Raw genomic sequence first — 14,635 nt, 5'->3', positions numbered from 1 at the left:
TGGGAATTCACATTTTTTTTTCCTGAGTGATTGACAGGTCTCTGAGTGATGGACAGGGGTGATGGGGGATGGGCCAGGGTGATGGGGGATGGGCCGGAGTCCCTGCTGTGGCCCTTGGGACCCCCAGAGGCCCCTGGGAAGTGAATGTGAGAACCCGGAAGTGGACCGGAAGTACCCAGACATGGGTCTACAAAGACCGGAAGTGACTGGGAATGGGTATAAAATGGCCAGAAGTGAATAGGAACCCGGAAGCAGGAAGGAGGAGCCCCCTGAGCTCAGAACCCCTTTGTACTGGGGCTCAGGGCCCTGTCCCTGGAGGAGGGCCCCGCCCCCTTGGCTCCATTTTTGTCCCCAGGGCTCATTCGGGTCTTTAGGGTCCCATCTGGGTCCCCAGGACTCCATCCGGGCAAATATTTCTGACAGCAGCATCCGCCATCTTGGGTCCTGGCACCATTTCTCTGACAGAAATCCGCGGGCGTCCCTGTCAGAAAAGTCTCTCGGACCCGGGGCCGATTTCCTGACAGAAACTTGTGTGGGAATAAGCATGTTTTTTCCCTGAGTGATTGACAGGGGTGATGGGGGATGGGCAGGTGTGATGGGGGATGGGCAGGAGTCCCCGCTGAGGCCCCTGGGACCCCCACAGACCCCTGGGAGGTGACTATGAGAACCCGGAAGTGGACCGGAAGTACCCAGACATGGGGATACAAAGACCGGAAGTGACTGGGAATGGGTATAAAAGGGCCGGAAGTGGACCGGAAGTGACTTCAGAACCCGGAAGTGGGGCAGGGAGGGCGCTCCCCCTCACACTGAGAGCCTGGGGACACGGCCAGTGCGTGAGCGTTTATTCCCGAGGGCGCGAGATTCCAACCTGGGGACGCAGAACGTCCCCACGGCAGCGTGTTTACAAAAAACAAAAAAACGATACACTTTTCCCTTCTGAAGTGAAAAATACAAAAAAAATAAAATACTGACACGGACCGCCCCCTGCTGGCCACACGCCAGACAGCGGTCGAAAAATATGGCTTCTCGGCTTGTGCTCTCTGGAACGTTCTAGCGTCCGTCCCCACCTTGGACGTTGGAGGTGTCCGCCATCTTGGACGGCGCCATCTTGGATTTTGGAGTCTGCCATCTCGGATGGCGCCATCTTGGATGTTGGAGTCGGCCGCCATCTTGAATGGCGCCATCTTGGATGTTGGAGTCAGCCATCTTGGACGGCGCCATCTTGGATGTTGGAGTCGGCCGCCATCTTGGGCGGCACCATCTTGGATGTTGGAGTCGGCCGCCATCTTGAATGGCGCCATCTTGGATGTTGGAGTCAGCCATCTAGGATGGCACCATCTCGGATGTTGGAGGCGGCCGCCATCTTGGATGGTGCCATCTTGGGCACGGGGAGGCAGCCGCCATCTTGGATGGTGCCATCTTGGGCACGGGGAGGCGGCCCCGGCGCCGGCCCTCACACCAGCGTCTCGGGCAGGGCGTCCGGGCCGTCACCAGACAGCAGCTCCCAGATCTCCCAGCGCTCGCGCCGCCAGTCGAGCCAGGCGCCCGCCCCCAGGTCCTGCCGGCCCCGCCCCCCGGGGGGCTCCCGGGGGCCCGGGTACGGGGGCGGCGGCCGTGGCTCAGCCCGGCCGGGGTCCGGGTCCCCGAGGCTGCGTGGCCGGCGCGGCCAGTCCAGGGTCAGGGGGCGGGGCCGCGGGCGGAGCGAGCCGGTTTCCCAGATGTGGGGGCCTGGGAGAGAGACGGGAAGGGGCGGAGTCTGTGTGGGCGGGGCTAAGGAGGTGGGCGGGGCTGAAGGAGGCGGGCGGGGCTGGCTTACCTTCTCCGGACTCGGCCGGCTGCCGGGGGCGATCGGGCAGCTCCGGGGAGGCCTGGGGGGAGGGGGCGGTGCCGGGCGGGTCCCTGGAACCGACACAGGGGGCGGGAGGACCGGGGGGGCCGGCCGCCATCACAGCGTCCCCAAGATGGCTACTCCCTCCCAAGATGGCCGCCATCTCACACCCAAGATGGCCACCAACTCCCTCCCAAGATGGCCGCCATCTCTCAAGATGGCCGCCATATCACTTCCAAGATGGCCGTCACCCTCCCAAGATGGCCATCTCACTCCCAAGATGGCCACCATCTCCCTCCCAAGATGGCCGCCATCTCTCAAGATGTCCGCCATCTCCCAAGATGGCCACCATCACTCTCCCAAGATGGCGGCCATCTTACTCGCGTCCCCCAGAGCGCCCAGCAGGGGGCGTGACCCGGGGGCGGGACTCACGTGGGCGGGGCCGCCTTCCTGCGCAGCAGGTAGTCCACCACGTCGGGGTCGGTCTCCAGCAGGCTGAGCAGCACCTCGTTCTGGAGGGCGGGAGGGACCTGGGCGCCGAGAGGAAGCGGGCCTGAGGGCGACGGCGGCCATCTTGGGGGAGCGGCGGCCATCTTGGGGAGATGGCAGCCATCTTGGGGGGAGACGGCGGCCATCTTGGGGAGACGGTGGCCATCTTGAGAGAGATAGTGGCCATCTTGGGGGAACGGCGGCCATCTTGGGGAGACGGTGGCCATATTTCGGGGAGACGGCGGCCATCTTGGGGGAGTGGCGGCCATCTTGACAGAGATAGTGGCTATCTTGGGGGAGACGGCAGCCATCTTGGGGAGACGGCGGCCATCTTGGGGGAGTGGCGGCCATCTTGACAGAGATAGTGGCTATCTTGGGGGAGACGGCGGCCATCTTGGGGAGATGGCGGCCATCTTGGGGGGAGACGGCGGCCATCTTGGGGAGACGGTGGCCATCTTGAGAGAGATAGTGGCCATCTTGGGGAGACGGCAGCCATCTTGGGGGAGACGGCGGCCATCTTGGGGAGACGGTGGCCATATTTCGGGGAGACGGCGGCCATCTTGGGGGAGTGGCGGCCATCTTGACAGAGATAGTGGCTATCTTGGGGGAGACGGCGGCCATCTTGAGGAGACGGCGGCCATCTTGGTGGTTGATGGCGGCCATTTAGTACTGAGATGGGGGCCATCTTGGGGGAGACGGCCGCCATCTTTTCCCCTGAGACGCCCCGCGCCCGAGCAGGCCCACCCACCATGAACAAGGCCTCGTGGTTCTCGATCATCTCCTTCACCACGGCGATGACGGCCGTGCTCTCCTCGGCCCGGGCCGGGCTCTGCACCGAGAACTCCCGGTCCGACGACTTCTGCTTGTGCAGCAGGTTGGGCCCGAAGATGGTGGCCAGGTTCAGGGACGTCATCTTATTCCCGGGGACCTGCGGGGGAGGGGAACGCGAGGCCGGCTCTCAGCTCTGGCCGAACGCCTCCCAAGATGGCCGCCGTCTCGCCCCAAAATGGCCGCCATCTGCTCCAAGATGGCCGCCGTCTCCCCTAAGATTGCCATTCAGTCCCAAGATGGCTACCCTCTAAGTACCAAGATGGCTGCAGGCTGCCTTGCAAGATGGCCGCCGCCTCAGTCCCAAGATGGCCGCCATCTCCTTCCTTCCCGGCTTCCTATGAGACGGTGAGCAAACAGAACCCAAACCCAAGACCTTAGATCTCGGGAGGGAGATGGCGGCCATCTTGGCAGATGGTGGCCATCTCAGAAGTGAGATGGCGGCCATCTTGAGAGACGGCGGCCATCTTGAGAGACGGCGGCCATCTTGGGAGATGGCGGCCATCTTGGGAGTGTGATGGCAGGCATCTTGAGAGATGGCGGCCATCTTGGGAATGAGACGGCGGCCATCTTGGAAATGAGACGGCGGCCATCTTAAGATGGCGGCCATTTTGGGAATTGGCGGCCATCTTGGGAGTGAGATGGTGGCCATCTTGGGAGTGAGATGGTGGCCATCTTGGAAATGAGACGGCGGCCATCTTGAGAGATGGCGGCCATATTGGGAGTGTGATGGCAGCCTTCTTGAGATGGCAGCCATCTTGGGAATGAGATGGCGGCCATCTTGGGCGGCAGTGGCCATCTTGGAAGTGAGATGGCGGCCATCTTGTGATGGCGGCCATTTTGGGAATTGGCGGCCATCTTGGGAGTGTGATGGCAGCCATCTTGAGAGACGGCGGCCATCTTGAGACGGCGGCCATCTTGGGGGCGGCAGCCGCCTCGCGCTCGGGCGCCTCACCTCTCGCCCGTCGCGGCCCACGTGGTCCTGGGCGTGCCGGGCCACCAGGGCCAGGAAGTGCAGCAGGCGCCGGAGCGTGTCGCAGTTGCAGGGGGGCAGCAGGCAGACGAGGAGGCGCAGGGCCCCCAGCCGCGCCCCCGGCTCCAGCACTGGGGGGGGAGGGGAGGGGCGGGGTCACTCGGCCGCCGAGCTCGGACCCGAGCCCGGCCGGGGCGCGCGGGGGCGGGGCGCACGCACGCAGGGTGTCGATGAAGGCCGCGTACAGCTCCCGCGTCAGCAGCGGCTCGGCCATGTCCCGCAGGAACTCCTTGAGCAGGGCCGCCACGTCGTGGGCGCTGCGCTCCGCCTCCAGGGCCACCTCGGCGCCGCGGTCGAACTCCGCCCGCAACTGCAGAGAGAGGGGGGCAGGGGGAGGGAGGGCGGGCTCACCCCAAGATGGCCGCCGGCTCCCAAGATGGCCGCCGGCTCCCTCCCAAGATGGCCATCTCCCTTCCAAGATGGCCGTCCGCCTCCCAAGATGGCCGCCATCTCTCAAGATGGCCGCCATCTCCCTTCCAAAATGGCCATCTCAATCCCAATATGGCCGCCGGCTCCCTCCCAAGATGGCCGCCATCTCCCTTCCAAGATGGCCACCGTCTGCTTCCCAAGATGGCCGCCATCTCTCAAGATGGCCGCCTTCTCACTCCCAAGATGGCCGTCTCACTCAAGATGGCCACCATCTGACTCCCAAGATGGCCGTCTCACTCCCAATGTGGCCGCCATCTCTCAAGATGGCCGTTGTCCCCCTCCCAAGATGGCCATCTGACTCCCAGATGGCCAACATCTCACTCCCAAGATGGCCACCGGTTCCCAACATGGCTGCCATCTCCCTCACAAGATGGCCGCCGTTTCTCAAGATGGCCACTGGCCCCCTCCCACAATGGCTGTCTCACTCCCAAGATGGCCGCCAGCTCCTAAGATGGCCACCAGCTCACTTCCAAGATGGCCACCATCTCATTCCCAAGATGGCTGCCATCTCCCTTCCACTGTCTCCCAAGATGGCCGTCTCACTCAAGATGGCCGCATCTCCCTTCCAAAATAGCCATCTCCCAATATGGCCACCATCTCCCAAGATGGCTGCTGTCCCCCTCCCAAGATGGCCGCCACCTCTCAAGATGGCTGCCGGTTCCCTCCCAAGATGGCTGTGTCACATCCAAGATGGCTGCCACCTCCCAAGATGGCCACTGTCCCCCTCCCAAGATGGCCGCCCGGGCCACAGCAGGGAGCGGCCTGTGTCCTGCGTCCCCTCGCCCGAGTCACCCCAGGGGCTGTGTCTCCGGACCTGAGCGCCCTGAGGGCTGACCCCTGGGCCCGAGTGCCGCTGGACGCCACCGCCCTCCCGGGAGACAGAGTCGGCCCAAATGCGCGCGTCCGCGGGGCCTACCTGCCGCACTCGCTTTTTCGAGCTCCCGACTCGGAAAATCCCCACCGTGCGGAGGCCTGGAGACGGGCGCGCGAGGTCAACGGGAGACTCGGCTCTGCCCCCAGGATGGCCGCCGGCTCCCTCCAAGATGGCCGCCATCTCATCATCCCCAAGATGGCCGCCATCTCCCTCCCAATGTCTCCTTCCCAAGATGGCCACCATCTCCTCCCAAGATGGCCGCCATCTCCCTCCCACCATCTCCCAAGATGGCCGCCATCTCCCACCAAGATGGCCACCGGCTCCCAAGATGGCCGCCATCTCCCTCCAAGATGGCCGCCATTTCATCATCCCCAAGATGGCCGCCATCTCCCTCCCAAGATGGCCACCATCTCCTCCCAAGATGGCCGCCATCTCCCTCCCACCATCTCCCAAGATGGCTGCCATCTCCCACCAAGATGGCCACTGGCTCCCAAGATGGCTGCCATCTCCCTCCAAGATGGCCACCATATCCCTCCCAACGTCTCCTTCCCAAGATGGCTGCCATCTCCCACCAAGATGGCCACCGGCTCCCAAGATTGCCGCCATTTCCCTCCCAAGATGGCCGCCATCTCCCTCCAAGATGGCCGCCATCTCCCTCCCAATGTCTCCTTCCCAAGATGGCCACTGTCTCCCTCCAAGATGACCGTCTCCCTCCAAGATGGCTGCCATCTCCCTCCCACCATCTCCCAAGATGGCTGCCATCTCCCACCAAGATGGCCTCCGGCTCCCAAGATGGCCGCCATCTCCCTCCCAAGATGGCCGCCATGTCCCTCCCACCATCTCCCAAGATGGCTGCCATCTCGCTCCAAGATGGCCGCCATCTCCCTCCCAACATCTCCTTCCCAAGATGCTCGCCATCTCTCTCCCAAGATGGCCGCCTCCCAGGCCGCAGCAGAGAGCTGGCCTGGTAGAGCAGCGGCCGGGACTCGAACCCGGCACGCACCGTGCCTCTCCAGGTGGTCGCAGCAGCTGTCCACGAGCCGGGGCACCTGCCGGCACACGGGGTTCAGGCTGAGCCGCTGCGCCCGGGCTTTGTCCTTCCGGCCCGGGGCCGCGGTCGGCAGCGACAGCTGCAGGGCCTCCAGCAGCCGCGAGGGGTCCTCGTCCAGGTCGGTGATGGAGTCCACGGACACGGCGCCCTGACGCGGCGGGCCGAGAGGGAGGGGCGCGGTGAGGCCCCCGGGCCCGCCGTCTTGGCCCGTCTCCCTCCCAAGATGGCCGCCATCTCTCAAGATGGCCGCCGTCCCCTCCAAAGATGGCCGCCATCTCTCAAGATGGCCGCCGTCCCCTCCAAAGATGGCCGCCATCTCTCAAGATGGCCATTTCACTCCCAAGATGGCCGCCGTACCCCCCAAGATGGCCGCCAACTCCCTCCCAAGATGGCCACCATCTTACTCCCAAGATGGCCGCCATCTCCATCCTAAGGTGGCTGTGTTCCTCCCAAGATGGCCGCCATCTCCCAAGATGGCCACCATCTCCCTTCCAAGATGGCCACCGTCTGCCCCCCCAAGATGGCCACCGTCTCCCTCCCAAGATGGCTGCCCCCTCCAAGATGGCCGTTACCTCCAAGATGGCCACCATCTCCCTTCCAAGATGGCTGCCATCTCCCACCATCTCCCTCCCAAGATGGCCACCCCCTCCAAGATGGTCGCCCCCTCCAAGATGGCCACCATCTCCCCCCATCTCCCTCCCAAGATGGCCACCATCCCCTCGCCGCCTCCCTCCAAGATGGCCGCCGGCCGGCTCACCCTCCTGCGGGCCCGCGGCGGCGCCTCCGGGGAGCCGGGCGTGGCGGCCTCGGTGGGCGTGTCCGGGGCGGAGCTGAGGGAGGAGCTGCTGCCGGAGAGGTCGCGGCGGGGTCGCGGCGGGGTCACGGCGGGGTCGCCGGCCGGCTCCTCCCTGCGCCGCCTGTGGGCCCGGTCGTTGGCGATGACCTGGCTCAGGGTCATCCCGAAGGCCCGGGGCGCGGGCTCTGGGTGCGAGAGACGACGGGAGGGAGCGCGGGAACGAGGGAGGGGGCGGGGCCATTGGAGGGGCGGGAGGTACTTGTGGGCGGGGCCGTGGGAGGGGCGGGAGGCACTTGTGGGCGGGGCTGTGGGCGGGGCAGGAGGCGGGCGTGGGTGGGGCCGGGGCCGTGGGCGGGGCCTCGCTCACCTCCCTCCCGGGTTTTCTCTTTGCCCAGCGAATCCAGCTTCTTCCGTAGCGACTTCCGCTTCCGGCCGCCTGCGGAGGGGGAGGGGCGGCGGCCATCTTGGGGGGACGGCGGCCATCTTGGGAGGAGATAGCGGCCATCTTGGGAGTGATACAGCAGCCATCTTGGGAGATGGCGGCCATCTTGGGAGGGAGACGGCGGCCATCTTGGAGCGGATGGCCATCTTGGGAGGGGGATGGTGGGAGGGAGATTGCAGCCATCTTGGAGGGAGATGGTGGCCATCTTGGGGGTGCGGTGGCCATCTTGGGTGGATGGCAGCCATCTTGTGGGGAACGGCGGCCATCTTGGGGGGACGGCGGCCCCCCGGCGGCCATCTTGGGAGGAAGACGGCCATCTTGGGAGGTTGGCTGCCATCTTGGTGGGGACAGTGGCCATCTTGGGAGGGAGCCGGCGGCCATCTTGGGAGGAAGACGGCCATCTTGGGAGGGAGACGGCGGCCATCTTGGGGCTGGACCCAGGGAGGAGGGCGGGGCCGTACCTTTGGGGATGGCGATCGGGCAGCTCAGGTCTCCCTCCTGCTGCAGCCGGGAGAACGCCACCTCCTGCAGCCGGGCTCGCTCCAGCTCCGAGAGGCTCTGGATGGGCACGGCCCTCAGCCGCACGGCGCGGCCGGACATGGTGTGCCAGGTGAAGTCGCCCTGCGGGCCGAGAGAGAGAGAGAGAGAGAGAGAGAGGGGAGGGGCTTCCTTCTGTGCGTTCAGCCCCCAAGATGGCCGCCGGCTCCCAAGATGGCCACCATTTCACTCCCAACATGGCCGTCTCCCTTCCAAGATGGCCGCCGTCTCCCAAGATGGCCGCCGGCCCCTCCCCTCCCCTCCGCACACAGCCCCCCCCCCCGCCCCAGCAGCTGCCGGGTAATTACAGCCCCGGCCGCCCGCGCCCGCACCCCGCACTTAGCCGACGCCGCAGCCGCCAATTACAGCCGCGCCCAGCACCGTCAGCTCCTCCGGGCCGGCCCCTCCCCCACCCAGAATGCACTGCGGCCCCGCACAACCCGCTGAGCTCAGCCCCCCCCCCCCCCCGGCCGTAATGAGAGACCCGCGAAGCCCTGAGCCAGCGGGATTTTCCCCCGACTCAGCGCCCCCGGCTCGCACACCGGCGCCTGATTGGCCGGCCCGGAGGCCGCGCGCGGCATAAAAACGCGGCCCGGGGCGTCGGAGGGCAGCCGAGCGGGGATCCGGCGCGCCCGACGTCCAGAACCTTCCACGGAGAAGCCTGCCCAGGTACGCGGCCCTTGTGCCCCCCCAAACCCCGAAAATGCTGTTTGTTTTTTCTTCGGATGAGCTCAGGGCCGGGCTCGGGTTGCAGCTTCGAGGGGCAAACCCGAGGCAGGAGCTGCTGTCCGGCGGCCATCTTAGCCGTGAGCACTCTGGCCCCAGTGCCAGCCCTGAAGGCCGAGGGCTTGTGCACCGGAAGTGAGGCCGCCCCTAACGGAAGAGAGCCTGCCCCTACCGGAAGTGAGCTTTTGCCACTACCGGAAGCGAGCCCGCCCCTACCGGAAGTGAGCCCGAGCCATTAAGGCCGAGGGCCCGTGCACTGGAGCCCTCCCGCCCCTACCGGAAGCAAGCCCACTCTACCGGAAGTGAACCTGCCCATACCGGAAGTTGCCCCGCCACTACCGGAAGTGAGCCAGCCCCTACCGGAAAGTGAGCCCCGAGCCCTTAAGGCCAAGGGCCCGTGCACCAGAGCCCTCTCACCCCTGCTGGAAGAGAGCAAGCCCTACCGGAAGTGAGCCTGCCCCTACCGGAAGTGGGTCCACCCCCTACCGGAAGCGAGCCTACCCCTACGGGAATTGAGCCATCACAGTTGCCCTGCCCCTACCAGAAGTGAGCCCGCCCCTACCGGAAGTTGCCCTGCCCCTACCAGAAGTGATCCCGCCCCTACCGGAAGTGGCCGCAGCCGCCCCCCGGGTTTGTTTTTTCTTGTTTTCCCGGGTAACGAGGGGGCGGGGCTTGCGTTGCAGCGCCGTGCAGACATGGGGACCTGGATCCTGCTCGCCTGCCTGCTGGGGGCGGCCCTCGCCATGCCGCTGCCGCCGCACGCCGGCCACCCCGGCTACATCAACTTCAGCTACGAGGTAGGGCCGGGCTCCTCTGGTTTTGTTTCCCACCCACTTCTGACCCCTTGGTGCGCGTGGGGAGGAGGCGCGGAGCGGTGTAGACGCGGTAGGCGTCGGCCTGTGTAGACACGGTAGGCGTCGGCTCCTCCCCGGGCCGCGACTGTGAGCTGCCGAGGAGTACTGAGCGCCCCAGCACCCCCAGGAGTACTAAGCGCACAGCACCCGAGTAGTACCGAGCACCTGAGCACCCCAGGTGTACCGAGTGCCCTAGTATCCAGTGTGCTAGCACCACCCTGGAGTACTGAGTGCCCCATCCAGCACCTATCAGGAGTACTGAGCACCCCAAGGAGTACTTAGCGCACAGCACCCCAAGTAGTACTGAGTGCCCCAGCACCTCAGGTGGTCTTAGAGCACAGCACCCCGAGTAGTACTTAGTGCCCAGCACCCCCTAGGAGTGCCGAGCGCCCCAGCACCCAGGAGTACTTAGCGCACATCACCCCCGAGTAGTACCGAGCACCCTATCCAGCACCTCATAGAAGTACTGAGCGCCCCAGTACCTCAGGAGTGCTTAGCGCCCAGCACCCTCCCCAGGAGCACCGAGCGCCCCAGCACCCCACGAACGCGCGCCTCTTCTTTCTCTCGCAGAGATCTCAGTCTCAGGCCGCCCACTTGGCCAGCGCCGCGGTAGTGAGTGTGCGCCCCCCCACCGCGACTGCCCCCCGCGGGAGGACGCGGCCGCCCCCCCCACCCGCGCTCATGTCTCTCTCCGTGCAGGTGCTCACCCCGCTGAAGTGGTACCAGAGCATGGTGCGGCAGCCGGTGGGTACCCGCGTGGGGCCCGGGGGGGCGGGAAACGGGGCCGGGGACGCTGTGGCATCAATGGTTAATGCTACAGGATCAACGAGTAACGCCGCAGCATCAATGAGTATCGTTGTAGCATCAACGAGTAACATGGTAGCATCAATGAGTAACGTTGTAGCATCAACGAGTAACCCTATCGGGAGAAAACGAGTGATCCTATAGCTGGTTAATGCTACGGCAACAATGAGCAATGCTGTAGCATCAACGAGTAACACTACAGGATCGATGAGCAATGCTACTGGGACAATGATTAATGCTATGGGAACAACGAGCAATGTCTGTAGCATCAACGAGCAACAGGATCAATGGTTAAGGCTATAGCAACAATGAGTAACACTATGGGATCATTGAGCAGTGCTACAGGGACAAGGAGTAACGTTGTAGGATCAATGAGTAACACTGTAGCATCAATGAGTAACGTTGAAGCATCAATTTTTAATGCTATAGGAACAATGAGTAGTGTTATGGGATGAGTGAGTCATGCTATAGGAACAAAATAAGTGATCCTACAGATGATTAATGCTATAGGACCCACATCAGTAATACTACAGGAAAAACGAGTAACACTCTAGGATGAATGAATAATAGTACAAGAAAAATGATTAATACTACAGATGATCAATACTATAGGAACAATGACTAATACTACAGTAATGATGAGCAACGCTACAGCAACAACGAGTAACAATGAGCAATGTTGCAGGAACAACGATTAATAAATACTACAGGATGAATGAGAAACGCCATAGGAGGAAGTTGAGTGATCCTACAGATGATCAGTGCTACAGGAACAAGGATTCATGCTGTAGTAACAATGGCTGACGCTGCAGTAACAATGAGTAATGCGATAGTAACAAGATGATCGACACCATAGGGTGAACGATTAACGCTATAGCAACAGTGCGTGATCCTATAGGTGATCAATGCTATAGGAACAATGATCATATAGGATGAGTGGGTAACGATATAGGAGGAAATGATGCTACAGAGGATTAATGCTACAGGAACAATGGTTGCTGCCATGGCAACAAGATGAGCGATGCTAGAGGAACAATGAGTAACAATGAGCAATGCGACAGGAAAGTTGATTGATGCTATAGCAGCAATGACCGCTGCTAGAATAACAATGCTAGAGCAACAACAGGCAATGCTGCAGTAACAATGCTAGAGGAACAATGAGTAATGATGACCAACGCTACAGGAAAGTTGATCGATGCTATAGCAGCGATGGCCGATGCTACAGTAACAATGAGTAATGCTACAGGAACCAGACGATCGATGCTATAGGGTGAATCATTAATGCCGTAGTAACAATGCTAGAGTAACAACGCTGGAGGAACAGCGCCCCGGCCGACCCGCCTCCCCCCCTGTCTCCCCAGTACCCGGCCTACGGCTACGAGCCCGTGGGCGCCTGGCTGCACCACCCGGTCGTGCCGGTGCTGCCGTCGGCCCAGCACCCCCCGGGCGCCGCCCTGCCCCCGCCGCCGCCGCCGCCCGCGCAGCCGCTGCCGCCGCACCTGCACCTGCCCGCGGCCCCGCCCGCCCCGGCCGCGCCGCCCCAGCAGCCCCTGCTGCCGCACGCCCCGCCCCCGCCGCACGCGCGCCTGCCCCAGCCGGCCCCGCCCCCCGCCTTCCCGCCCGCCCCCGCGCTGCTGCCCGTGTTCCCCGCGCAGCCCCTCCCCCCGCTGCTGCCCGACCTGGCGCTGGAGGCCTGGCCGGCCACCGACAAGACCAAGCGCGAGGAGGTGGTGAGCGCGGGGCCGGGGGGGCGGGGGGGTACTGTGGGAGTATCGAGAGTACTGGGGAGGACCGGGGGAGTGCTCAGAGCCATGTAGAGGACTGAGTGCCCGGGGAGTGCCCAGGGGGTGCTCGGAGTACTGGGGGAAGTACCACGCCATGTAGAGTACTCAGAGTACTTTGGCAGTACTGTGCTATGTAGAGCACCGAGAGTATCCGGGGAGCACTCAGAGTACTGGGCGAGTACTGAGGGAGTACTCTGAGTACCTTGGGAGTACTGTGCTATCTAGAGTACCCGGGGAGTACCTAGCAGGTACGCGGAGTCCCAGGTGTATGCCGCACAACATAAATACTCCAGTACCGAGGGAGTACTCACAGTATCAGGGGCAGTATTGGGAGAGTACTCAGAGCACCTTGGGAGTACCGCGCTATGTAGAGTACTGAGAGTACCAGGGGAGTACTCAGGGGGTGCTCGGAGTACCGGGGGAGTACTGAGCTCCGTAAATACTGCAATACTGAGTTGGTACTCAGAGTACCAGGGGAGTACCGCACCCCAGAGTACTCGGGGAGTACCGTGCCGCACAAGTACTTTGGTGCCTACGGGTACTGCGCTCCAGAGTACTCGGGAGTACTGCGCTATGCAGAGTACTTGGGGAGTACCATGCCGCACAAATACTGCAGTACCCGCGGAGTACTGCGCCCTCTGTGACCGCCGCCATGTTTTCCAGGACTGAGCGGCGCCGGCGAGGACGCGCGGACTCGCACCCGGGCCCGAAAATAAAACCCGCGAACCCGGCGCTGAGTCCGACTGTGCTTCCGCCCCGGGGAACTCTGGGTAATCCGCCCCCCCACCCGTGGAGCCCCAGTGGGCGGAGCCGGGGACACAGAGCCAGGCTGCGGGGCCCCGCCCCCAGAGCCCAGGCCCCGCCCCCATCTCCTAGGCCCCGCCCCTGTCACTCACAGTCCTGTAAGCCCCGCCCACAACGACCAGGCCCCGCCCCCACTTCCCAGACCCCGCCCCTGCAACTCATAGTCTTGTAAGCCCCGCCCACAACTCCCAGGCCACGCCTGAGACCCCGAAGCTCCACCCCCATCTCCCAGGCCCCGCCCCTGCCCCTCCAAGGGTGGCCAAGGAGCAGCGAGGGCCCAGGCCATCTCAGGCCCCGCCCACAGCTCTCAGGCCCCGCCCCTGTACTCCGCCCCGGCCGCAAAGCCCCGCCCCCTACTCTCCGGCCCGCCCCGCCCCGGCCGCGAAGCCCCGCCCCCTACTCTCCGGCCCGCCCCGCCCCGCGCGCATCCCCAGTGACTCTAGGCGCCGCCCCCAACTCCCAGGCCCCGCCCCCGCCCCGCGCTCCCTTGTCACTCACCGCGGGCGGCCCAGCGCTCGCCACGCCCCTTCCGGGTTCCCCCAGGCCCCGCCCCCGGCCCGCTTGCCCCGCCCCCCTGTCACTCACCCCCGGGCTCAGCCGCGTCCTCTCGGCCGGGGCCCCCATGACCCCGCGCGGCCCCTCCCCCCCTACTGCGCCGCCATCCGCGGGGGGGCTGGAGGGGGGGTCGGGGCGGCGGCGCAGGGCGGGGGAGGGGGAGGGGGAGGAGGAGGAGGAGGAAGAAGAGGAAGAAGAGGAAGACGCGCGGGCGCCACCCGCGATGGCGCGCGCCCCTCACAGCCGCCCGGCCACCGGCTCCGCCCGGCCACGCCCCCAGGCCACGCCCCCTGCGGCCGCTTAACCCCTTCAGCGCCGGCTGCGAGGACGCCGGCCTCCTCCCCGGTGCGGGCGCAGGGCCCCAAGGGAGCCTGGGAAAACCCGAGCCCGGGACTCGAACCCGTGCCGTGTCAATGTGCTGCCAATAAAATGTCTGCCGCACATCGTGTCTGGACTGGCGTGGCCGCTGAGGGCTTAGCGGGGCGCGCGCGGGGCTGGGCTCGGGCGCTTCATGCACTGGGCGGGGGGCGGTATGCACAATCAGTCTAGAAACTTCCACTCCATCTCCCTGCCCTTCCCGGGACACTGCGCCGCCACCGGAAGTGAACGCGCCCCTACCAGAAACGATTCCGCCCCTACCGGAAGCGATCCTGCCCGTACCAGAAGTGAACCTGCCACTACCGGAAGTTTCCTTGCCCATACCGGAAGTGAGCCTGCCCCTACAGGAAGTGGCCGCCCACACCGTGTGGGATGGCGCTTTGAGGTTAAGAGTGGAAAATAAAAATCCTCCAGGCTCGGGCT

General features: G+C 64.4%; 1 protein-coding gene across 4 annotated transcripts; it reads right to left on the bottom strand.

The window, feature by feature from the left end:
* Window positions 1-821: 821 nt before the first annotated feature.
* Window positions 822-14,315, bottom strand: ARHGAP6 (Rho GTPase activating protein 6). 4 transcript variants are annotated; one of them, XM_062183445.1, is made up of 12 exons: window positions 14,235-14,315; window positions 8,232-8,391; window positions 7,696-7,764; window positions 7,290-7,513; window positions 6,485-6,680; window positions 5,524-5,579; window positions 4,338-4,488; window positions 4,101-4,249; window positions 3,066-3,245; window positions 2,261-2,358; window positions 1,817-1,899; window positions 822-1,728 (listed from the first exon to the last, which is right to left on the bottom strand). In XM_062183445.1, the coding sequence occupies exons 2-12, from the start codon at window positions 8,368-8,370 to the stop codon at window positions 1,454-1,456; spliced, it is 1,620 nt and encodes a 539-aa protein (XP_062039429.1). In that variant the 5' UTR covers window positions 8,371-8,391; window positions 14,235-14,315; the 3' UTR covers window positions 822-1,453. The 4 variants fall into 4 exon arrangements, with proteins under 4 accessions (XP_062039429.1, XP_062039428.1, XP_062039426.1 ...); XM_062183444.1 differs by lacking the exon at window positions 14,235-14,315 and adding an exon at window positions 13,865-13,986; XM_062183442.1 differs by lacking the exon at window positions 14,235-14,315 and adding an exon at window positions 10,595-12,016.
* Window positions 14,316-14,635: the final 320 nt, after the last annotated feature.

Source organism: Lepus europaeus, chromosome X (assembly GCF_033115175.1).
Source record: "Lepus europaeus isolate LE1 chromosome X, mLepTim1.pri, whole genome shotgun sequence".
NCBI lineage: Eukaryota > Metazoa > Chordata > Mammalia > Lagomorpha > Leporidae > Lepus > Lepus europaeus.
Note: the sequence above shows the minus strand (reverse complement) of the source record. Positions and strands in the feature narration are given on the sequence as shown.